This window comes from Drosophila yakuba, chromosome 3R (assembly GCF_016746365.2).
Source record: "Drosophila yakuba strain Tai18E2 chromosome 3R, Prin_Dyak_Tai18E2_2.1, whole genome shotgun sequence".
Taxonomy (NCBI): Eukaryota; Metazoa; Arthropoda; class Insecta; order Diptera; family Drosophilidae; genus Drosophila; species Drosophila yakuba.
The window spans coordinates 13,535,961-13,552,666 of NC_052530.2; the positions used below are offsets into that span (position 1 = coordinate 13,535,961).

Sequence of the window (16,706 nt, forward strand, 5' to 3'; positions counted from 1 at the left end):
CAACGCAGCCATCCTTGTTGGCTGCACAGTGGTATTGATAGCGCGCTTTTTTGGGGAAGGAAACTAATATTTCATTATATTATACTATATTTATATTAAATTATTGTAATATTAATAATACAGAGCCAGGCCTTCCAAGTGTGTGCTTTCCATTTTCGAAAGGTTTACAAACTACTTTAAGCCATTTTCCTAATGCATAAGACTTGAGGTTCCTTTAGGGTTCCTTTTATTTCCTCTAATATTATGTCAAAACTATTTGTAGTTACTCGGCAGCCTTCCTTTGAAAATTGACATCTAAAAATATGATTTTTGGCCTTGACAACCCGCCTAACTGCCCGATTAAATGGCGGGTGCTGTCCTTGATGGTCCTAAAATAACCCATAGCACAGCCCACCGTGCGGCATGTGACCGCCAGGCGGAACCACTGTGCGGGCAATGGTGCCCAGAAGTCGGCTTTGTTTCCCTTCGCTTTCACGGTGGCTTGTTACATTTTCGGAACTTCTGTTATCATTTCGAATTAAAGTTGCCATCCCCGCCGGCCGAGGCCTCCTTCACCTTGCCTTCACCTTATCCGCTGGGTGGATTTGGCCACCCGCCACCATTTTGGGTGGGTGGCTAGGTGGGAGTTGGTGTGTCGCTGCCATTTGCTGATTTATATTGCATAATATTGCTGAGCTGAAAATTGCCCCGGTTATCGCCAATCGCCATCATTGGAGGAGCAGGGAGCGCAATTTGCCAACTGCTCGTGCAATAAACATTTCGTCCTGCACCGACTCCAATTGTTTTGATCTGAGGCAATTTACGAGGCGTTTTTCGGGGAAATCGCTAGCCCCTCCATATCTAATCCCTTGGTTGTTATCGATCTGTTCTGTTGTGCCAACTAACCGTTCTCATAATTTTTATGCGATGCGATGCGATTGCCCTTTTGAAGGCGACCGCTCTCGTTTGCCAGCCACTTGAACAGATGTCAGCGCGAATTTCCTGCCTTTCCTGACTTTCACCCAATACAATCATATTTAATAAGGAGTTTCGGGCCGGGCTGTGAGATATTCGTTTACCTGAGCGGAAAAGATACGAGGAGCGGCCGTGACGTATCTGTCAGATTAAGGAAAAGTCGTAAAGTGTGGTGAGCGAGGATGACAACAAGACACGGCCATTGTGCTGCCTTCCACACAAACATGGCAGTTGGTTGCGTCCTCCACCCTTCCATCTTACCCCCACTCCTCGGCCGTGATCTCTGACCCACCACTGGTTATAATTTTAATTGTCTGCCGTGGGCATTTTACATTTGAAATACCATACCATACCATACCATAGAACATTTGAAATATCCGACGACTGGCTGGCAATTGAACGGCATTTACGACTGTAAACAGAAGATAAACTGTCGCCCATCCATCGGCAGTGGCTGTGAGGCTCCCAAGTGCTTCCTTGGGAACGCAACGCCTCTCGAATTTGATCCTGCCCAGCTTCTGTGTCCGTTCCTGTGCGAAGATTTCGGTCGGCACCTCAGTCAGTAGTCAGCACCTCGGCAATTTCCGCTATTTCCCAGCGCCGGCCATCACTGGCGACAGTTATGACTGCGGACGGCACATTAAACTGACTTTTACGGCGGTAAACAGTTCATAAAACGAACTCTTACGGCCAGATACGCGTATGAGCTCCTTGAAGATGCTCCCATGTCCGGGATTTCATGAGCGAGGCGTGTGCCCCTAAGGAATTACGCCATCGAAGTGCCATTTATAAAATGAATCATTAAGAAGAGAGCTAGCTTCGTAATCCAATCTTTAATGTCCGCATTACTCTAATTAATTCCAATTAAGTTGTATTATTAAATTCCAAATTTTTACGTGGGCTATTTTCAATACTTCTATAGACAACGGTTTGAAAAACACGAGTAAATTCTAGCTGTGAAATGTCTATTTGTAAAAATGGTGCACATCGGGTTCAAAACTATCACAAAAACTTGAGATAATCTGGTTCTGACCCATAATATATTTTTAAATGAAAAATGTATATTCAATTTACATTTCTAATTTCTCGTCCCTTACTAGCACTTAATACATATCATAAATACTTAAAGAACGAAGAATCAAACAATTGACATGTTGATTAAATAAGTGATAAATTAAATAGCCCAATTACTAAGCTCATAAACGCTCTCCATACCTTCAAAACACATCCCCAAATTGAATTTTATCAGTTTATTTTGACTGCATTGTATTTGTTTGATATGTAGATTGCCTTCAAAAGTGATACAATGAAAAGCACTAAACGGGACAGATATGGCGGCTGATATTGCTCGGTTTCTATGGGCCGTTGAATCCGATATAGGAGGTAAGCATATGCATATGCATATGCATATGTATAGTGGTCGGATAGCTCTTTCACCCGAATCAATAGAAGGTTGATTTCAGTTCAGAGATAGAGATAGAGTCACACCAAATTCCACGCAAAGGTGGGATCTGCTCGGGTTACGGAGCTCTCTCAGTGGAGTCCCTTGCAATTCGAGCCGAGAATCTCCCGCATTTTGTACCGAAGTCGGCCATCATGTGCATATTTTTATGTATCCAAGACGGGGCCGCTCTACCTGTGCGTGTGATCCCGAAGATGCAATTTGTCTTATTTGTAGCCCCTTTATGGGCCATCTTGCTTTTGGCCATTGTCTCGTCTGCTGGGGTCTTTTGTATCGCTTCCCTACCTCCCTCCCTCCCTTTCGCATTGATTCCACTATTTCTGGCTGTGCGCCTCCGCGCGTTCGGTTTCGGTTTTAATTTAAAACGAAATGGAGATTCCGAAGATACGAGACCGCAGCGAAGACTCAGACCACATGCTCACACTGGAGCAAAAAGTTGAGAGCTCGTTGCTTTTCAATTTGAAAACTAAGTCGTAGCACCTATGAACTATATTAGGTATAAAAGGACATAAAGCAATGTAACGCTAGTGATTCAGATTAAGATTTTTCTTAAGGCGTCTTTCACAGGCGTCTTCATCATTTCAATTGTTATTGTATAGGTAATGTATACCTAATCTATGAAATTCTTATTTGGTCGCCCTTCTTTTTTCTGGTGCACCGCGCCTAAGCCTGCCCAATTCCCGAGTCGCTGTCCCCATCCGCTTACCCCTCCCCAATCTGGGGTCTCCGCCTCTGACTATGCGCGCTTCACTCGAAATGGAACGAATGACTTTGTCTGTGATAATTTATGGCCGCAAGCCGAAAACTTGCACCACAAACTGAGACCCAGACTCAACTTTGTGTCACTGCTGTCTCAGAAACCCGGCTCTTTTCAGTCCGTCTCCTGGCCGTCCTTTATACATACATACATATATATATGTATATATACAGAGGTATGGGAGTGTGTTGCCACAAAAGTTTTTGCCATGCGGTTTCGGATTACAGTTCTTAACCCTTTCACGGAGGAAGCACCGGGCTGGGATGGTTCATTTTCGAAATTATGGGGAAAAGTTTTCCTGCGCTCGGCGCTCGAATTAATTAAAATTTTAAATCGCGTCTGTAACTGTTCCTGACGCGTCCGTGTTGCTGTTCGTGTGTGAGGCTGTATTCAATTCGGATTAAATTTAATTCAATTCCATATGCAAATGTCGCGCATGTTAGCTTGATTATGTGTTAATCTCATTGGGCCCCAAAGCCCCTGTCCCTGCCCCTCGATTCCGATCCGATCCGAATCCGATTCTCTGCATCGTTTTATGGACCGCAAGATGTCGTAGGCACAAATTTATCGCTGCCATTAATTGTAACATAAATTTATTTTATTTTAACATTTCGCATTGACGTTGTCGTTGCCGTTGTCGTTGTCGTCGTCTTTATCGAAGGCGCATTATACTTATAAGTCGGCATTTAGCCAGACTTGGACCGAAACAGAAACACAGACTCGAACTGCAAGGCCCGGTTCGAAATGTAAACTTGTTTCCGAGCCGACAACACCGAAAACCGTTGGCGGCTTTTATTTCAGCCAAACCGCCAATTGAATCATTTTTATGGAGCTCATTTAAAGCACTGAAATACTCGCTCCACATCCCAGCTGTCGTCTCGATTGGCCGTTGTAACTTAGCATCCGACAGATACAAATGGAGGCAGCGAGCGGAGCGCTCGAGTTTGGTAACAGAAACATTCGAAGAAAGCAAAATGTCGTAGGAGCCATTAGCCCTATCTGCCCGATAAGCCAAACTTGTTTGCATCTCGGCTCGGCGGGCTTTGTCTTTCCGCTTGGCACTCGGCACTTGGCACTTGGCACTTGGAATGCTTTATAGTTATATGCGGGAATAACTTCTTCTAACAATCTGTCAGTCAGACCTTTGCCCACGATTTGAAAGAAATCTGAATTGCCAAACATAACAAAGCTACCATTTTAAACTAAATTACATTGCCGCAAAACAAATGTTTCAATTGCATACAATTTTGTTGAGAATCTATTTATTTACCTATTTATTTATCTACATATGATTGCCATATTTATTTTCACATGTTCACTTATTTTGAATAATTTATATATAATAAATAATAACTTGATAAAAATACACATTTTAACAATGGAATCAATAAAGTCGGTTATACTAATTATTGCATATCAACTCAAAATCAATTGCCATAACAAAGACTTCATTTCAAACTTGATCCCAATACCGTGGCATGATAACAAAGGTTTTATTTGATTTATTTGATTACCTCATTTATTTAGTAGTACCTTGCCTTTATCGATGGGATCGCTTTAACCATGTCTAAATGCGAAATATAAATATGCATATCGCGATAGAACCAGTTTCGGATTAAACAAGACATTGTATACATGGGCCAGGAATGGGAAATAAACAATTTAAACCGAAGTAACTTATTGGGGTACAAATTAAGTCGCAAAATTCAGCGAATGCAGTTCGCGCATTTTCAAGATACAATCAACAAAGCCATTCAAATGATTTTATTTCGCAACTCCATATGTGTTTTATTTATATTTTATGCATACCGACGTTATAATCGGACACATAAAGTGCACGTTTTGATGAGCTGATACATAATTCGGAAATATTAAACGAGATGAGTGCACACTAATTAACTCCTTTTGACAAAGGGAGAGGCTCATCCCAAATTGAATTCCCGAGTAACTTTATAAAAACACGGATAATTTTTAAGTGATGATAAGAAAACCACTGAAAAGATTATTTACTGTTACATGGTAATCATTATATTCAAATTTGTTTTAAAAATATCTTTCATACATATAGCGTTTTAATATTTGGGTTTGGGATTTTAAATTAGGTGTAGTAAACTTAGTAAAACAAACATTTTATAATTCGTATGAGAACTTAACACCGTCTTATTAAATGTTAGTAGTAATATTAAATAATTGTAACTAGAAACAAGCAGTACTTCCACACTACGCGAAATGTAGATGTCGCCCTTAAAAACGCCGCGCCCCTCTCGGCAGGTAGCTCAAGCGCCGAATCCTCGAATGGTTTTGCCACCGATCGGGAGAGGACGCACTTAGGCATAAGGGGGAAAATTATCTGCATACTTTTAGGAGAGCGTGAGTCCTTCAGTTGTAAGAGAAGTGTTGCCTACTTTTGGGAGGCTCTTGAATTTTCTACAGTTTGGGAATCACTACAGCCCGATTCTATGTTTTTGGTTTTAATAATGAAATGGTTCGGATACTTGCTTGAATGCGCTATTGAGCACACCTGACAATTACTTATTGATATAAAAGTGATTATTGATTAAAGTGAAATACACTTGTGTAAAAATTATATTGGCAACGCTAGACATATTTGCAAATCAGATGGCAACACTTAAAATACTAAATATACTGCTGCAAGTGCCAAAAGTACGTTATTTTCAAAATTCGATGTACTATATGTAGAATAAACAATTTCAGAGACATGCAAATGTATGACAAACGGTTTTTCATTTAAATATGTTTTTTAGTTGAAGGCAACATCTACCAGTGTATTGTAGTGTCGCACTTACAAGCCGCTTACTTAATATTTATTTTAAAGCACAGGTATAAATATGGATTCGCATCTAGAAAAGCTTGAATATATGCATTAATCCAATGCAAATAGAAACTATCTACAATGTCACATTCACTTTTAATGGGACATATTCAGGTATTACAATGTTGCAAGGCAATCAGACTGCTGTAAATTATCTTGAAGATGAGAACCCACCGCCCACTCAGAAATGTAGATACGAATCAGATGGGCGATGGTTGACCTGCTCATCCGACGATAAATTCAGAAGTCGACTTCATCATCGCGATGTCGGAGTGGCTTCTACCTGAACTAATGAACACAACTCGGCACTTCAACAGCGCCGACCAGAATGTCGCTGACACGTTGCAATGCTTGAAATTAATTATGGCGTGGATGGGTTTTAAAAATGTCGCAGTCGCGATGTTCTGTGTTAATTACGGCCTTTTGTCGTTCCCACTGCCGGTTACCAAATAAACTCACAACCACTAACTAATGGCCCAATTCTGCATTGGTCCACCTCCAACCTCCAGATGGCCAACGGTCGATCGGAGGAGTGGCCCAAACGAGTTTGCCCCTCGAAGCCGCCTCAGCTGTCTTTGCTGTAAGGTCGTAAATCCATTTTATGTTCCTCCGAATGGCGTCTTCGCTCATGGGATCATGGGTGCTCTTTGGGCCATACTCGTTCGATTTCGGACTAATGTTGCTTGGCTGACTCAGTATCTTCGACCACCCGGGAGTGAAATTTAAATGGGATTCGAGACTTGAGTTGATTAGCCAGTTTGGAGAGCGGTCAACAGATAACAAATTAATTCGCAACTAATTGAATAGCAAACAAAGTATACAGCTCGATCATTGTATTCAGCTTTAATTTCCTATCATACATTAAATAAATAAATACTGCAATAATTTATTGCTATGGGTTATATTGTCAGTCCTAAGGGTTTCTTAAAATAGAGATGCATTTGCCTTGCAAGCGATTTAGAATAGCAAGGGGAAATGCAGCGAAAGGATGATTCCCATTTTAATTGGTCTCTGAATTGCACATTCGCCAGGGCATTAAAATGCCACCAAAAAAGAATCAACACGACATTTGCGCCTCTTGGATGCTGCGATGCTCCTGTGGTCTTCTGACCCTTTGGCCGCGGAGCCCCGACAGGATCTTGATTAGAATTCTCAAATATTTATAAAAAACAGGGCGGGGGCCACGCCCACCTCTCCACCTTTCCACCATCGCGAAGGCCGTACGTGAGCGCTGGGAATTTACATAGAACACAAATAAATGAAACTACAGTTAGTCGGGCACGATTCGGGTTATGAAATTAACATTTTGAGGGGCTTGCCACCCACATGGCACCCCCTTTCCACCCACTCGCCGACCACTTGCCACCCCTCGCCCATTGCTGAGGCAGCACTTTCCACTTGGCCGCAACTAAAAATGCGAAAAGTCGACAAAAAGTCTAAAAAGTTTTCGTTCACATTCGGAGCTGCTGCGGAGCGGATCTCTTTGGCCAAACGAAATGAAATTTTCAGTTGAGTTGCCACAAGCCCCTTCCCCGAAACCAAAATGAGGATGGGAAATTCTGCTGAGTTGCCTCTTCTTCTGCTTCTGCCTTTGCCAGGGACCAGGGACCAGGGACAGTGCAGTGGAGCCTGAAACTGGGAGCAACTGGAGGCAACTGGGAGCTGGAAGCGGCGGAAAGCAGCTGAACACGACGACGACGACGTCGACAGTCGACGGTCGACACATTTAACGATTATTGCCGGCCATTAAAAATAACAAGCAAAACTTTTGCGCATAAAGCCGCTTCGGGGATTCATTCAACGGCGGGCGAAGCTCTTTTGCCGAATCCTTTCTCGATTGCAATTGTTGATCCTTTCGCAACTGCTGGGACCTCGATTCGCTTTCGGTGCGCCTTTCGCCCGCAGTTTGCACTCCAATCGCAAAAGTTTAAATTCAATTGGAGGAGTGAGCGAATTTGAATTTACCTAATCAAAAAGGCTTCCCGGAGTAAGCATTTGCCAAATTTTGGGCCAACCTACTGGAAAGTGTGGGTAACTTAAAAAGGCATATGTACACAGATCGATGATTTTATAGGACATTGTTTAAAGTCCTTAAATAATATATCAATTGTATAGGATTTTGTTTTATAGATAAACATTTATACACAAACTTGTCCTAAGCTTACATTTTTATAATAATGATGCAATGAACTGAAATTTTATGAGCTCTATTTGTACAAATCATTAATCGTTTATAAATATAATAATACAATACGTAAAACTACTGTGTGTGTCTGTTCTAGGATACACAAATTTTTAAAATATGATCACGATGCCAACCTTTCGCCCTGTAGTTCAAGTTCTACCACAAGCTTAAGCCCGACTGCCTTTAACTTTCCCATATGCTCCGCAGATAGCTCCTCCCTTTTGCAGCCCTTCCTCGAAGGTTCATGTTCGATAAATGGCCCAGGCACTTGGCAATCGAATCACGTATCGTTCATGTTTGGTGATTATAAAGTTTTAATGAATACGCACCACTTGTCCCACATGGCAGCTGCCACGCCCAACAGGAGCTCCCCGCCCCGAATACCCTTCCCCTGAAAATCAACTGCAATGGCATTTTATTTTTACAATGGTTCCGTGCCGCGTTGCGTGCCACTCCAGGATATTAACACGTACGCAGGGTGTTCCATCGAAGCTGATGTGCGAGCATCCGATGTCCTGGCCAGACATAAATATGAATGTCTGCTCCTGCTCCTGCTCCTGCTACACCTTCCCAAAAGGGCAGGAATCTCAGGCATTTCTCCCCTTTCTTCTTTCTCCTTTCAACCGCTCGATTGGCTTGCGTGTGGCGCTTCTCCAAATTTCCCAAATGCTTTTGAGTTCTTAGTACTCATAGTACTCATAGTACTCATAGTACTCATAGTACTCATGGCCTTGGAGGCGGTCACAAAAACGAGCTGCAACGCCCGTAACAAATATATTCTAGATATCTTTTCATTTATACAGTAGAAAAGCTATGTTAGGCAGATCATATAGAAGATAATCGCATTTAAAGCGGGAATATCGAGTCTTGAATCAGATTTCGGACTTTAGGCTACGTTCTTTGCTCTAGGTATTCGCTCTATTTTCCAACTTTTAATGGGCTTCAGACTAGCATTTTCAATTTGCGCATGAACATTTTTCCAACTGAACGCAATTTTAAATATTCCACTCCGTAATTATATTTATGCAAATGCGCAGCGCACATGTGGGCGTGGAATGGTAGGCGGTGGGTGGTCGGAGATATTGGTTGGAAATGCGTGCTTGGCAGCAGCTTCTGGCAGAGTATAATTCTCACTTTTAATATTCTCTTGCATGCACGGAGTTTGCACATTAAACTTATTTATTGCCGCAAATATTGGATCGGATGCCGATGGCTCGGGTCTCTTCCCATTTGCATTATTGCGGCTCCTTTGCTCTGCCGCACACAGCTGCATGCACATGGTCCGATATATATATTAATATCTACTTGTACATATATATATGCATATGAATGGTGGTGGAGTTTTCCAATAGACCGCACATCTTACCATAAAGTGGAGCATTTTGCTTGTACATACATCTTAAGTTGTCTGAATCTTCATGATTGGAAATACAAAATAAAACCATTTTCATTAGTGCATCTAGATCCATCCATAGAACCATACTTTGTAAACTCATTGAGAAGAGCGCACCTTAAGGTTGGTTTGCTGAGACAATAAAGAATCGGACCTAAGTAACCAACTTAAAGCCTGCAAACGGCTCCACTTGTCCCATTCGAAGCCTCCAGTTTCTTCTAGGACACGACGCCCCCTTTTCTTGGGGAGTTGGGGAGGGGGTGGGGCTGCGTGGGAGGAGCTGCCTGTTGTTTGCTCAAATGGAATTTGCAAAGTCGTTTAGCTCCTTATTTTTCTCGTTTCGCTCTTCTTAAATGCCATTTTTTTCCATTTCGTGCGTTCGCATCCAAAGGCAGCTGCCGCCAGCTCCGGACGGCAGGAAACTTCCCGGGGTGGCTGTGCGGAATTCCTGAGTGCCGGAGCACGATGGCGCAGGAGAAGATGGCTGGCTGCCATCGCAGGAGTGGCAACCCACCCTTAAAGGCGCCTTCCTTTCTGGCCGTTTGTTTGCTTTCTGCCGCATTTCTTGGCAGCCAACTGTTTGTGCACGGAAAGGAAAGTTATACAGGATTCAATAAATATTCCACGTAACTAAGAAAAACTTTAGACCTAATACTTGACTAACATTCTGAAATTGCCAGTAGAGTTTTAGGATTAAGAGTCTTTCATATTGAAGGACTCACTTAATAGTAATATACATATATGTATAATTAATATGTTTTTCAATCTTATCTGCAATAGAATACATTTTAAATAGCTAAAAAACATATTCTGTGAAATAAGCTTTTTTTAAGGATATTGGGATGTAGCTTGCTATATTTTTTCCTGTGCAGCTTGTCGGGAGCAGCATCGTCTTAGGATCTGAGATGCCATTCGGATAGTTTGCTTAGGTTCATTTTCCGTGGCGAGCAAGTGGGTGGTTTGGGTGGTGGGTAGTAGGCGGTGTGGGAGGTTGGTAAGTTGGTGTGCAGAGGGTGGTGGAACGGCCATTGTTGCCAGAGTGTGCGCTCGTAAAGAAGATTTATTGGGAAGACGCGCGCGCTTCTTGGAAAACTTGGGGCGCACGTAGCCAGCGGATTCCATTTGGCCGGGAAGGAAATTGGGTTTGCTCTGCCATGTCCCTTCCCCTCCTGTGCGGCTTTCCGCTCCCCCGCCCAAAGCCTCGACCTCGGCCCAGCAGCTTACTAAATTGCTTTTCTGCTGGGGAGTCTCAAGAAAAATGACTTGCCCGCTCGCACACACAGCCGCACTTGTCCTATCTGTGTCCTCGGTGTGGGTGGTACATACATTTCTATATCGCATTTCTCACATCTGAGACTAATGCTATTGCGTTTTTGAGAGTTTTTCTAATTTGCATTTAATTTTTGCAGCTGTTACAGTTGCTCTAGGAGGGACTTGTCTAATTTCAGCGTCTTCAAGTGGTTGGAAATTCAGAACGCGTTTTGCCTTTATTTTAACGACGCTCCATATTGAAAGATAAACATTTGCGCGGCAGGATTTAGCTTGTGGCACTTCGTATTCAACAGGATGTTGTCGCCAGCTAGAAAACCCATTAAAAAACACCTTCAAAACAAGTAAGAAGCACTTTCAGTCATAAAAATAATTAAAAACTCCTTAATCTGTCCATGGATATTTGATTTGAAAATGCCTTACTATCAATATCTGGGATTAATATAAGAAAGTAATCAACTATTATGAAAATGAAATATTTTAAATGTATTTTTAAACATTTTTTTATATACATAATACAGAAATTAATATTTGTAAGGAAGGTCTTGCTATATGTTGAGTAAAATCACAGAAAAGTACAGCACTTGTGTTCCAGAAAATGCGAACTGAAATCGGTAATGTGAATCCAAGGACAATTCATTGTAATGTGCACTTCTTCTTGGCAAGGTGCTCATTTTTTGCACTTATTAACCCACCGCAACTGATGCGGCCAGTGAAAATTCGACCAAGGTTAATTGCCTGGGATGCAAAAAAAGAGAACGAAGCACTTTGCAGATTTCATATTTCACGGTTATTATCACCAGCTTTGAAATTTGCACTTGGAACGCAAAAAACCTAACAGGTAGGAGATGCAGCTCTAAAGGAAGGTCCTGGCCCGAAGGTTAAGTCGGAATCCTTGAGCATCCTTCCTTGGCTAAGCATAAAAAATACACACGACTGTGGAGGAGGAGGATGTAAAAAGATGCACGAAATTATTCTTGGCATTTCCCACAAGACCAATACAAGAAAATCGAATCTAAGCAGCATGGAGCAAGTAGAAAGTAGAATGTACCTGGCCCGGTTCCACTAGCTTGTTTTTGAACTGCTCTTTTTGGTGGCTCTTTTTTCGCTTGCCAGCAGCGTTCTTAATCTCGTTTATGACCTCGTATATCCTTGGCAGGGAGCGCAGCTCCCAAAAAGCCGGACGGGGACGGGTCCTTCGTCCTGCGGCGCCGGTACAACGCCCATTACAATAAACAACGAGGCGCTGGCGTCGCCATGCCGGGAGGCGGAGGATGGTGGCAGGGGGTTGGGGCTTGGGGGCTGGGGGCTGGAGGTCCTTCCTCCCATATCACAAATCCCAAATCCCGCCCCCCGAATCGCGTATCGTGCCCGTATCTTCGGATGTCCCTTCGCCATTTCCGTTCGCTGGGATCGGCGAAAAGGGCGATTTTTGGGGGGGTCGTGCACTTTTTTCGCCGCCTTATCCTTTTGGGATTTTGCGCCATTAACGTGAATTGCTTTTTGGCCAAATTATGTATACCCCGTGCACAGCAGCAGCGCAGCGGCAGGAGCTTTAATGTTTTGTAAATTCACATAAGGAAACCATTATCACCTGAAATATGAAAGCAATTTTCATGCATCCTTTGAGCGGCGGCGTTTCTCCATTTTCCCCTTGGGTCCTTTATCATTAGACTTCCCTGTTTGTTGGATCGATCGATTTGATCTGTGGAAAGTGCGATTTGAAGATGTTCATTTTCCTTTCTACAACTATTATCAACTAGGATCTCCTCGGTTTAAAGGAAATGTGACTTTTTCATTAGGGGCTATTTCTACAATTAATGAAAACTCGTATTATCTGAAGCGTATGTGCGAAACACTTAATTAAGCTCAAGTGTAATCTGTTCTCCCATTCAATTTAAATATTTGTGGTTCAACAAGGAATTAGCCATCGCCCGACGGCAACTTTGAACAAAAGAAACTCGAGATGAGCATTTTGCTTGCCAGTCTGAGCTTTTCCCATCCACAAACTTGGCCCAGAATGCTGTTGTCTAGCTCCTGGCTCCGCTTCTTTGGTGGCCACAAGCCGAAGACGATGGCGATGGCGATGACGATGACGTCTCAGTCTCAGACTCGTTCCTGGCAATTGCTGGGAGCATCGTTTGGAGCCATTTCGGTGGCCATAACAATTCTCGTAATACTTCGGGCATCGCCGACTAAACGATAATCGCGCGTAAATGCGCCACTAAAATCAATACGACGACTTGCCTTTGCCGTCGAGCTGGAGCCACGTTGCCACGTTCGTGGATTTGGACTCCAGTTTCACCTTCGTTGGCTGCCAGTTTTGGCCATCTTGCCATCCTTTTCGGCAGAGAAGGAGCGCAGCCAAGGAAAAGTCAGCACCCACGCAAAAGGGCGGTTATGCACATGCGCTTCTTGGTGGCAGCCAACAAGAGTTGGCTTCTTTTTCCACTTGTTTTATTTGGCCCCCTTCCAGGGCTTTCCACTTGGCCAGCATCTCAGGGCGAAATGAAGTTGGTCCGCACACAAATTGAGTGTATTTCAGGGTTTATCAGACGGGGATTTATACATTCGCACATGAGCACTTGAATGTGCAGATCCACTGCGGTTTCTTAAAGTGGTTAGGTTAAAAGGTTAAAATGAGCCACTGATCCATCATGACAAGCTTAAATTCCTACTCAATGGTAGTTGAGAAAATATTTAGATTTCTTTCTTGGCCAAAGAATTGTGCAATAACTGGAATGTGGGAAACAGTTCGATTTTATTTCAAGCTTTTGACACATTCGAGCTTAAACTGCCTTTTCAATTAGCGAATGCAGCTCATTACAATTCAATTCCGACTGCCTTTGTTCGAAGCGCACACTCGAATAATTAATTTTCCATTTCACTTAAAGAAATTATGCATTTAAATGTTCCCCGGACGTGCATAATTAACGGCTTGCCGAGAAACCCAAGACAGCCGAGCTGAACATTTTAATCAGCCTTTTCGACTGACGACTGAAACTGACTGGGAGCACATGGCGGAGTCCTCCATTAATTTACGATTCGGCGGCATGGCGATCCGAGATCCCAGATCGGAGATCGGGGATCCGAGATCCGAGGTCGGAAGATCCCAGCGGGCAGGTAAGCAAAATGAGAAATTTATCAAATTTATTGGGGGGAATGAATTGAGATATAATTCAGGGGAATCGGACTTACAAAGGCTCAGACCCAGGACCAGCCACCAAAATGGAGGCTTAAAACCCCAATAAATAAGCCAACAAGCCAGGAAGAAGTCCGGGAAAGACAAAGGCCAGAAGGCTCAGCCATTATATTTTTCTTCTGTCCGCCGACCGCACGCTGTGTCCGTAATTAAAAGTCGTAAACTATTTTTATGGTGCCTCGTATTTTTGCCGCGAAATGTCAACCCCGATTTGCATGCGCCGCTCGTGGGAATGTAAATACTTATCCGGCGGACAGGTGAGCGGGGAGCTCAATTCGGGTTGAAATCAATTTAATTAATTGCGGATAGATAAATCCAGATGATCGCAGCGTACCACTGCGAATCGGCCCACTTACCATCCATACCAATGCCGCAGATCAAGACGAAGCAAGTCGCCCCTTCTCTGCCATTTAGCTCAATGAGGCCCCAGTTGCAGTGGCTCATTTATTGGACTTTATGGCCGTCTAAATCATGTGGCAAAATGCAAATTAATATTTATTCTCGTACCAGAACGCCAGTGGAACCCGATCCCAGTTTGCGCTCGCCTTGGCGCAACTTTCAGCACACACAGCGCATAAATTCATAAATGTGCCAGCACCGCCAATGAATTTACAGTGTAAAACATAACTTTTAATTACGCGCGCGAGGAAAAGTGCGCAAAACAGAAAATGTCGCCACACAAGTCGCATAAACAAGTGAGTGCTTGGTAATGATTAAGACAATGTAGTAACGAATACGGCAGGAAGTGCAGCAACGACTCAAGGCATTATGCGGAATACATAGTTGAATATTCATTCATTTGCCATCATTATTATAAATATATTATTACAGAAACCTTGATTTGATACCTCCATTTCAAATAGTTTAGTCTCTATTAACCCGTATTTGAGGCGATTCATCCCAATTACCAAAAGAACTACCCAAATGCCATTACATTTAATTTAATTTTTATTTACCTTGACTACCGAATTCTACACGTGGGTTTATTTGACATCTCAAGTACTACGCGTCCGAGGAGTCGCTGCTGGAAGTGAACGTAATCACTGTGGGCCGGTTCATGAACCCACCCAGCCTCTGCTGGATCTTGGCAAAGGACAGGTTCTTGGTCTCCGGGATGTAGATCAGCGCGATGAGCAGGATGAGCGAGGCGATGATGGCGAACAGCAGGAACAGGTACGGCTGGCACTTGACGTCGTGGCTGCCGAACCAGCAGATGACGAAGAAGGCGGTCAGCCAGTTGGAGGTACAGACTATGGAACAGCCCAAGGGTCGCATGGGTCTCACGAGGAGCTCCGCCGTGAGCACCCAGGTGAGCGAACCCACTCCGGCGGTGTAGCAGCCCACAAAGAGAGCTACGCAGAAGAGGGCGATCCAGGACATGGCGGTCAGGTCCATCGTCATCCACAGCTTAAAGTACAGTCCCAGGAAGATGGACATACAAACGATTCCGGCCGAGGAGAAGATCAGCAGTGGGCGTCGGCCCAAGCGATCTACGAGAAAAAAGCAAGCGAGGAAGCCTAAAACCACTCCCAGGCACAAGATTAATCCAAATTCTCGAGCAATCTTTAGGCAGTCCAACATGTTGAGGCCATAGAAGATGAACACCAGGGCACCACACAGCTTCTGGAGCATGGAGACCGCCAAGCAGCGCGCCAGACTTCGTCGTACCTTCTTGTACTTGAAGCCCAGCAGCGGTCCTTGGCGCACTTCCCGCTCACTGTCTGTGGGATCCCGGGTCAGATGGTCGATCTCCCTCCTGGTGTCGTACTGCTGGCCGCGCAGGAAGCGAAGAGAGTGCTCCGCCCGTGCGATGTTGTCATGGTCCACATAGTAGGCCGGCGACTCAGGCATGAGAATCTGCAGTGGCCCCAGTGCCAGCAGAACCAGATTCACAAAGTTAATGATTCGCAACTCGAGGAAAAGCGACATGGCGAAGCTATAGATCACCCCACAAATGCAGGCCCCTTCGAATATGACGCCCATGGCCCCGCGTTTCTTGGGGGTGCTGATTTCGGCGTTGTAGATGGGCACCACCACGCAATGGGCACCGCCGCACATTCCCAGGAAAAAGCGACCGGCATAGAGCATCGGAACACTTTGGGCGAAGACCGTGAGGAACCAGCCCAGGACATTCGGCAGCAGCTGGATGAGGATGGTGCGCCTGCAGCCGCAGAACCGCACCATCATTCCCATGGGCAGACACCAAAAGGCCGCTCCGAGAGTCAGCAGGATGCAAACTCCGTTCCACTGCAACGGCGTGGGTTGGAAGCCGTAGGCGTGCCTCTCCATCACACAACTCTCCGCGGTTCCTGACCAGCCCACTGCTATGCCGAAGAAGAAGGATCCAATGTTGCTGTACAGGGTCGCCTTGTAGAGGCCCACGTTGCTGACATTTTGGCGGACAGGACCTGGCAGTTCAGCCGGCTTCTTCGCAGACCGACCGGCACTTTTCGTCGAAGATTGGGGTGGTTCGACCGGTTCCGCATCTCGTGTTCCCCATTTCCTCATTTATATTAAAAGTGAAAATACGACAATTTAGGAGCCTAATTTTCCAAATTCGAGACCAGTTTCGTGTGGCATACTAAGATGAAAACTTTTTGTTGTGTTTAGGATTCAAAAACTAAAATAAATATGATCTGTATAGAAAAAGG

General features: G+C 44.1%; 1 protein-coding gene across 1 annotated transcript; it reads right to left on the minus strand.

Annotated features, from left to right (window-relative positions):
• Positions 1–14,985: 14,985 nt before the first annotated feature.
• LOC6536693 (glucose transporter type 3) lies at positions 14,986–16,657 on the minus strand. Its single transcript, XM_002097229.4, has one exon. It carries the CDS (start codon positions 16,561–16,563, stop codon positions 15,058–15,060), a length of 1,506 nt encoding a protein of 501 aa, XP_002097265.1. The 5' UTR covers positions 16,564–16,657; the 3' UTR covers positions 14,986–15,057.
• Between the last annotated feature and the right edge of the window lie 49 nt (positions 16,658–16,706).

What these genes read in the sequence shown, in the direction of transcription:
- LOC6536693 (XM_002097229.4), bottom strand. Translation starts at nt 16,563, where the DNA reads ATGAGGAAATGGGGAACACGAGATGCGGAACCGGTCGAACCACCCCAA.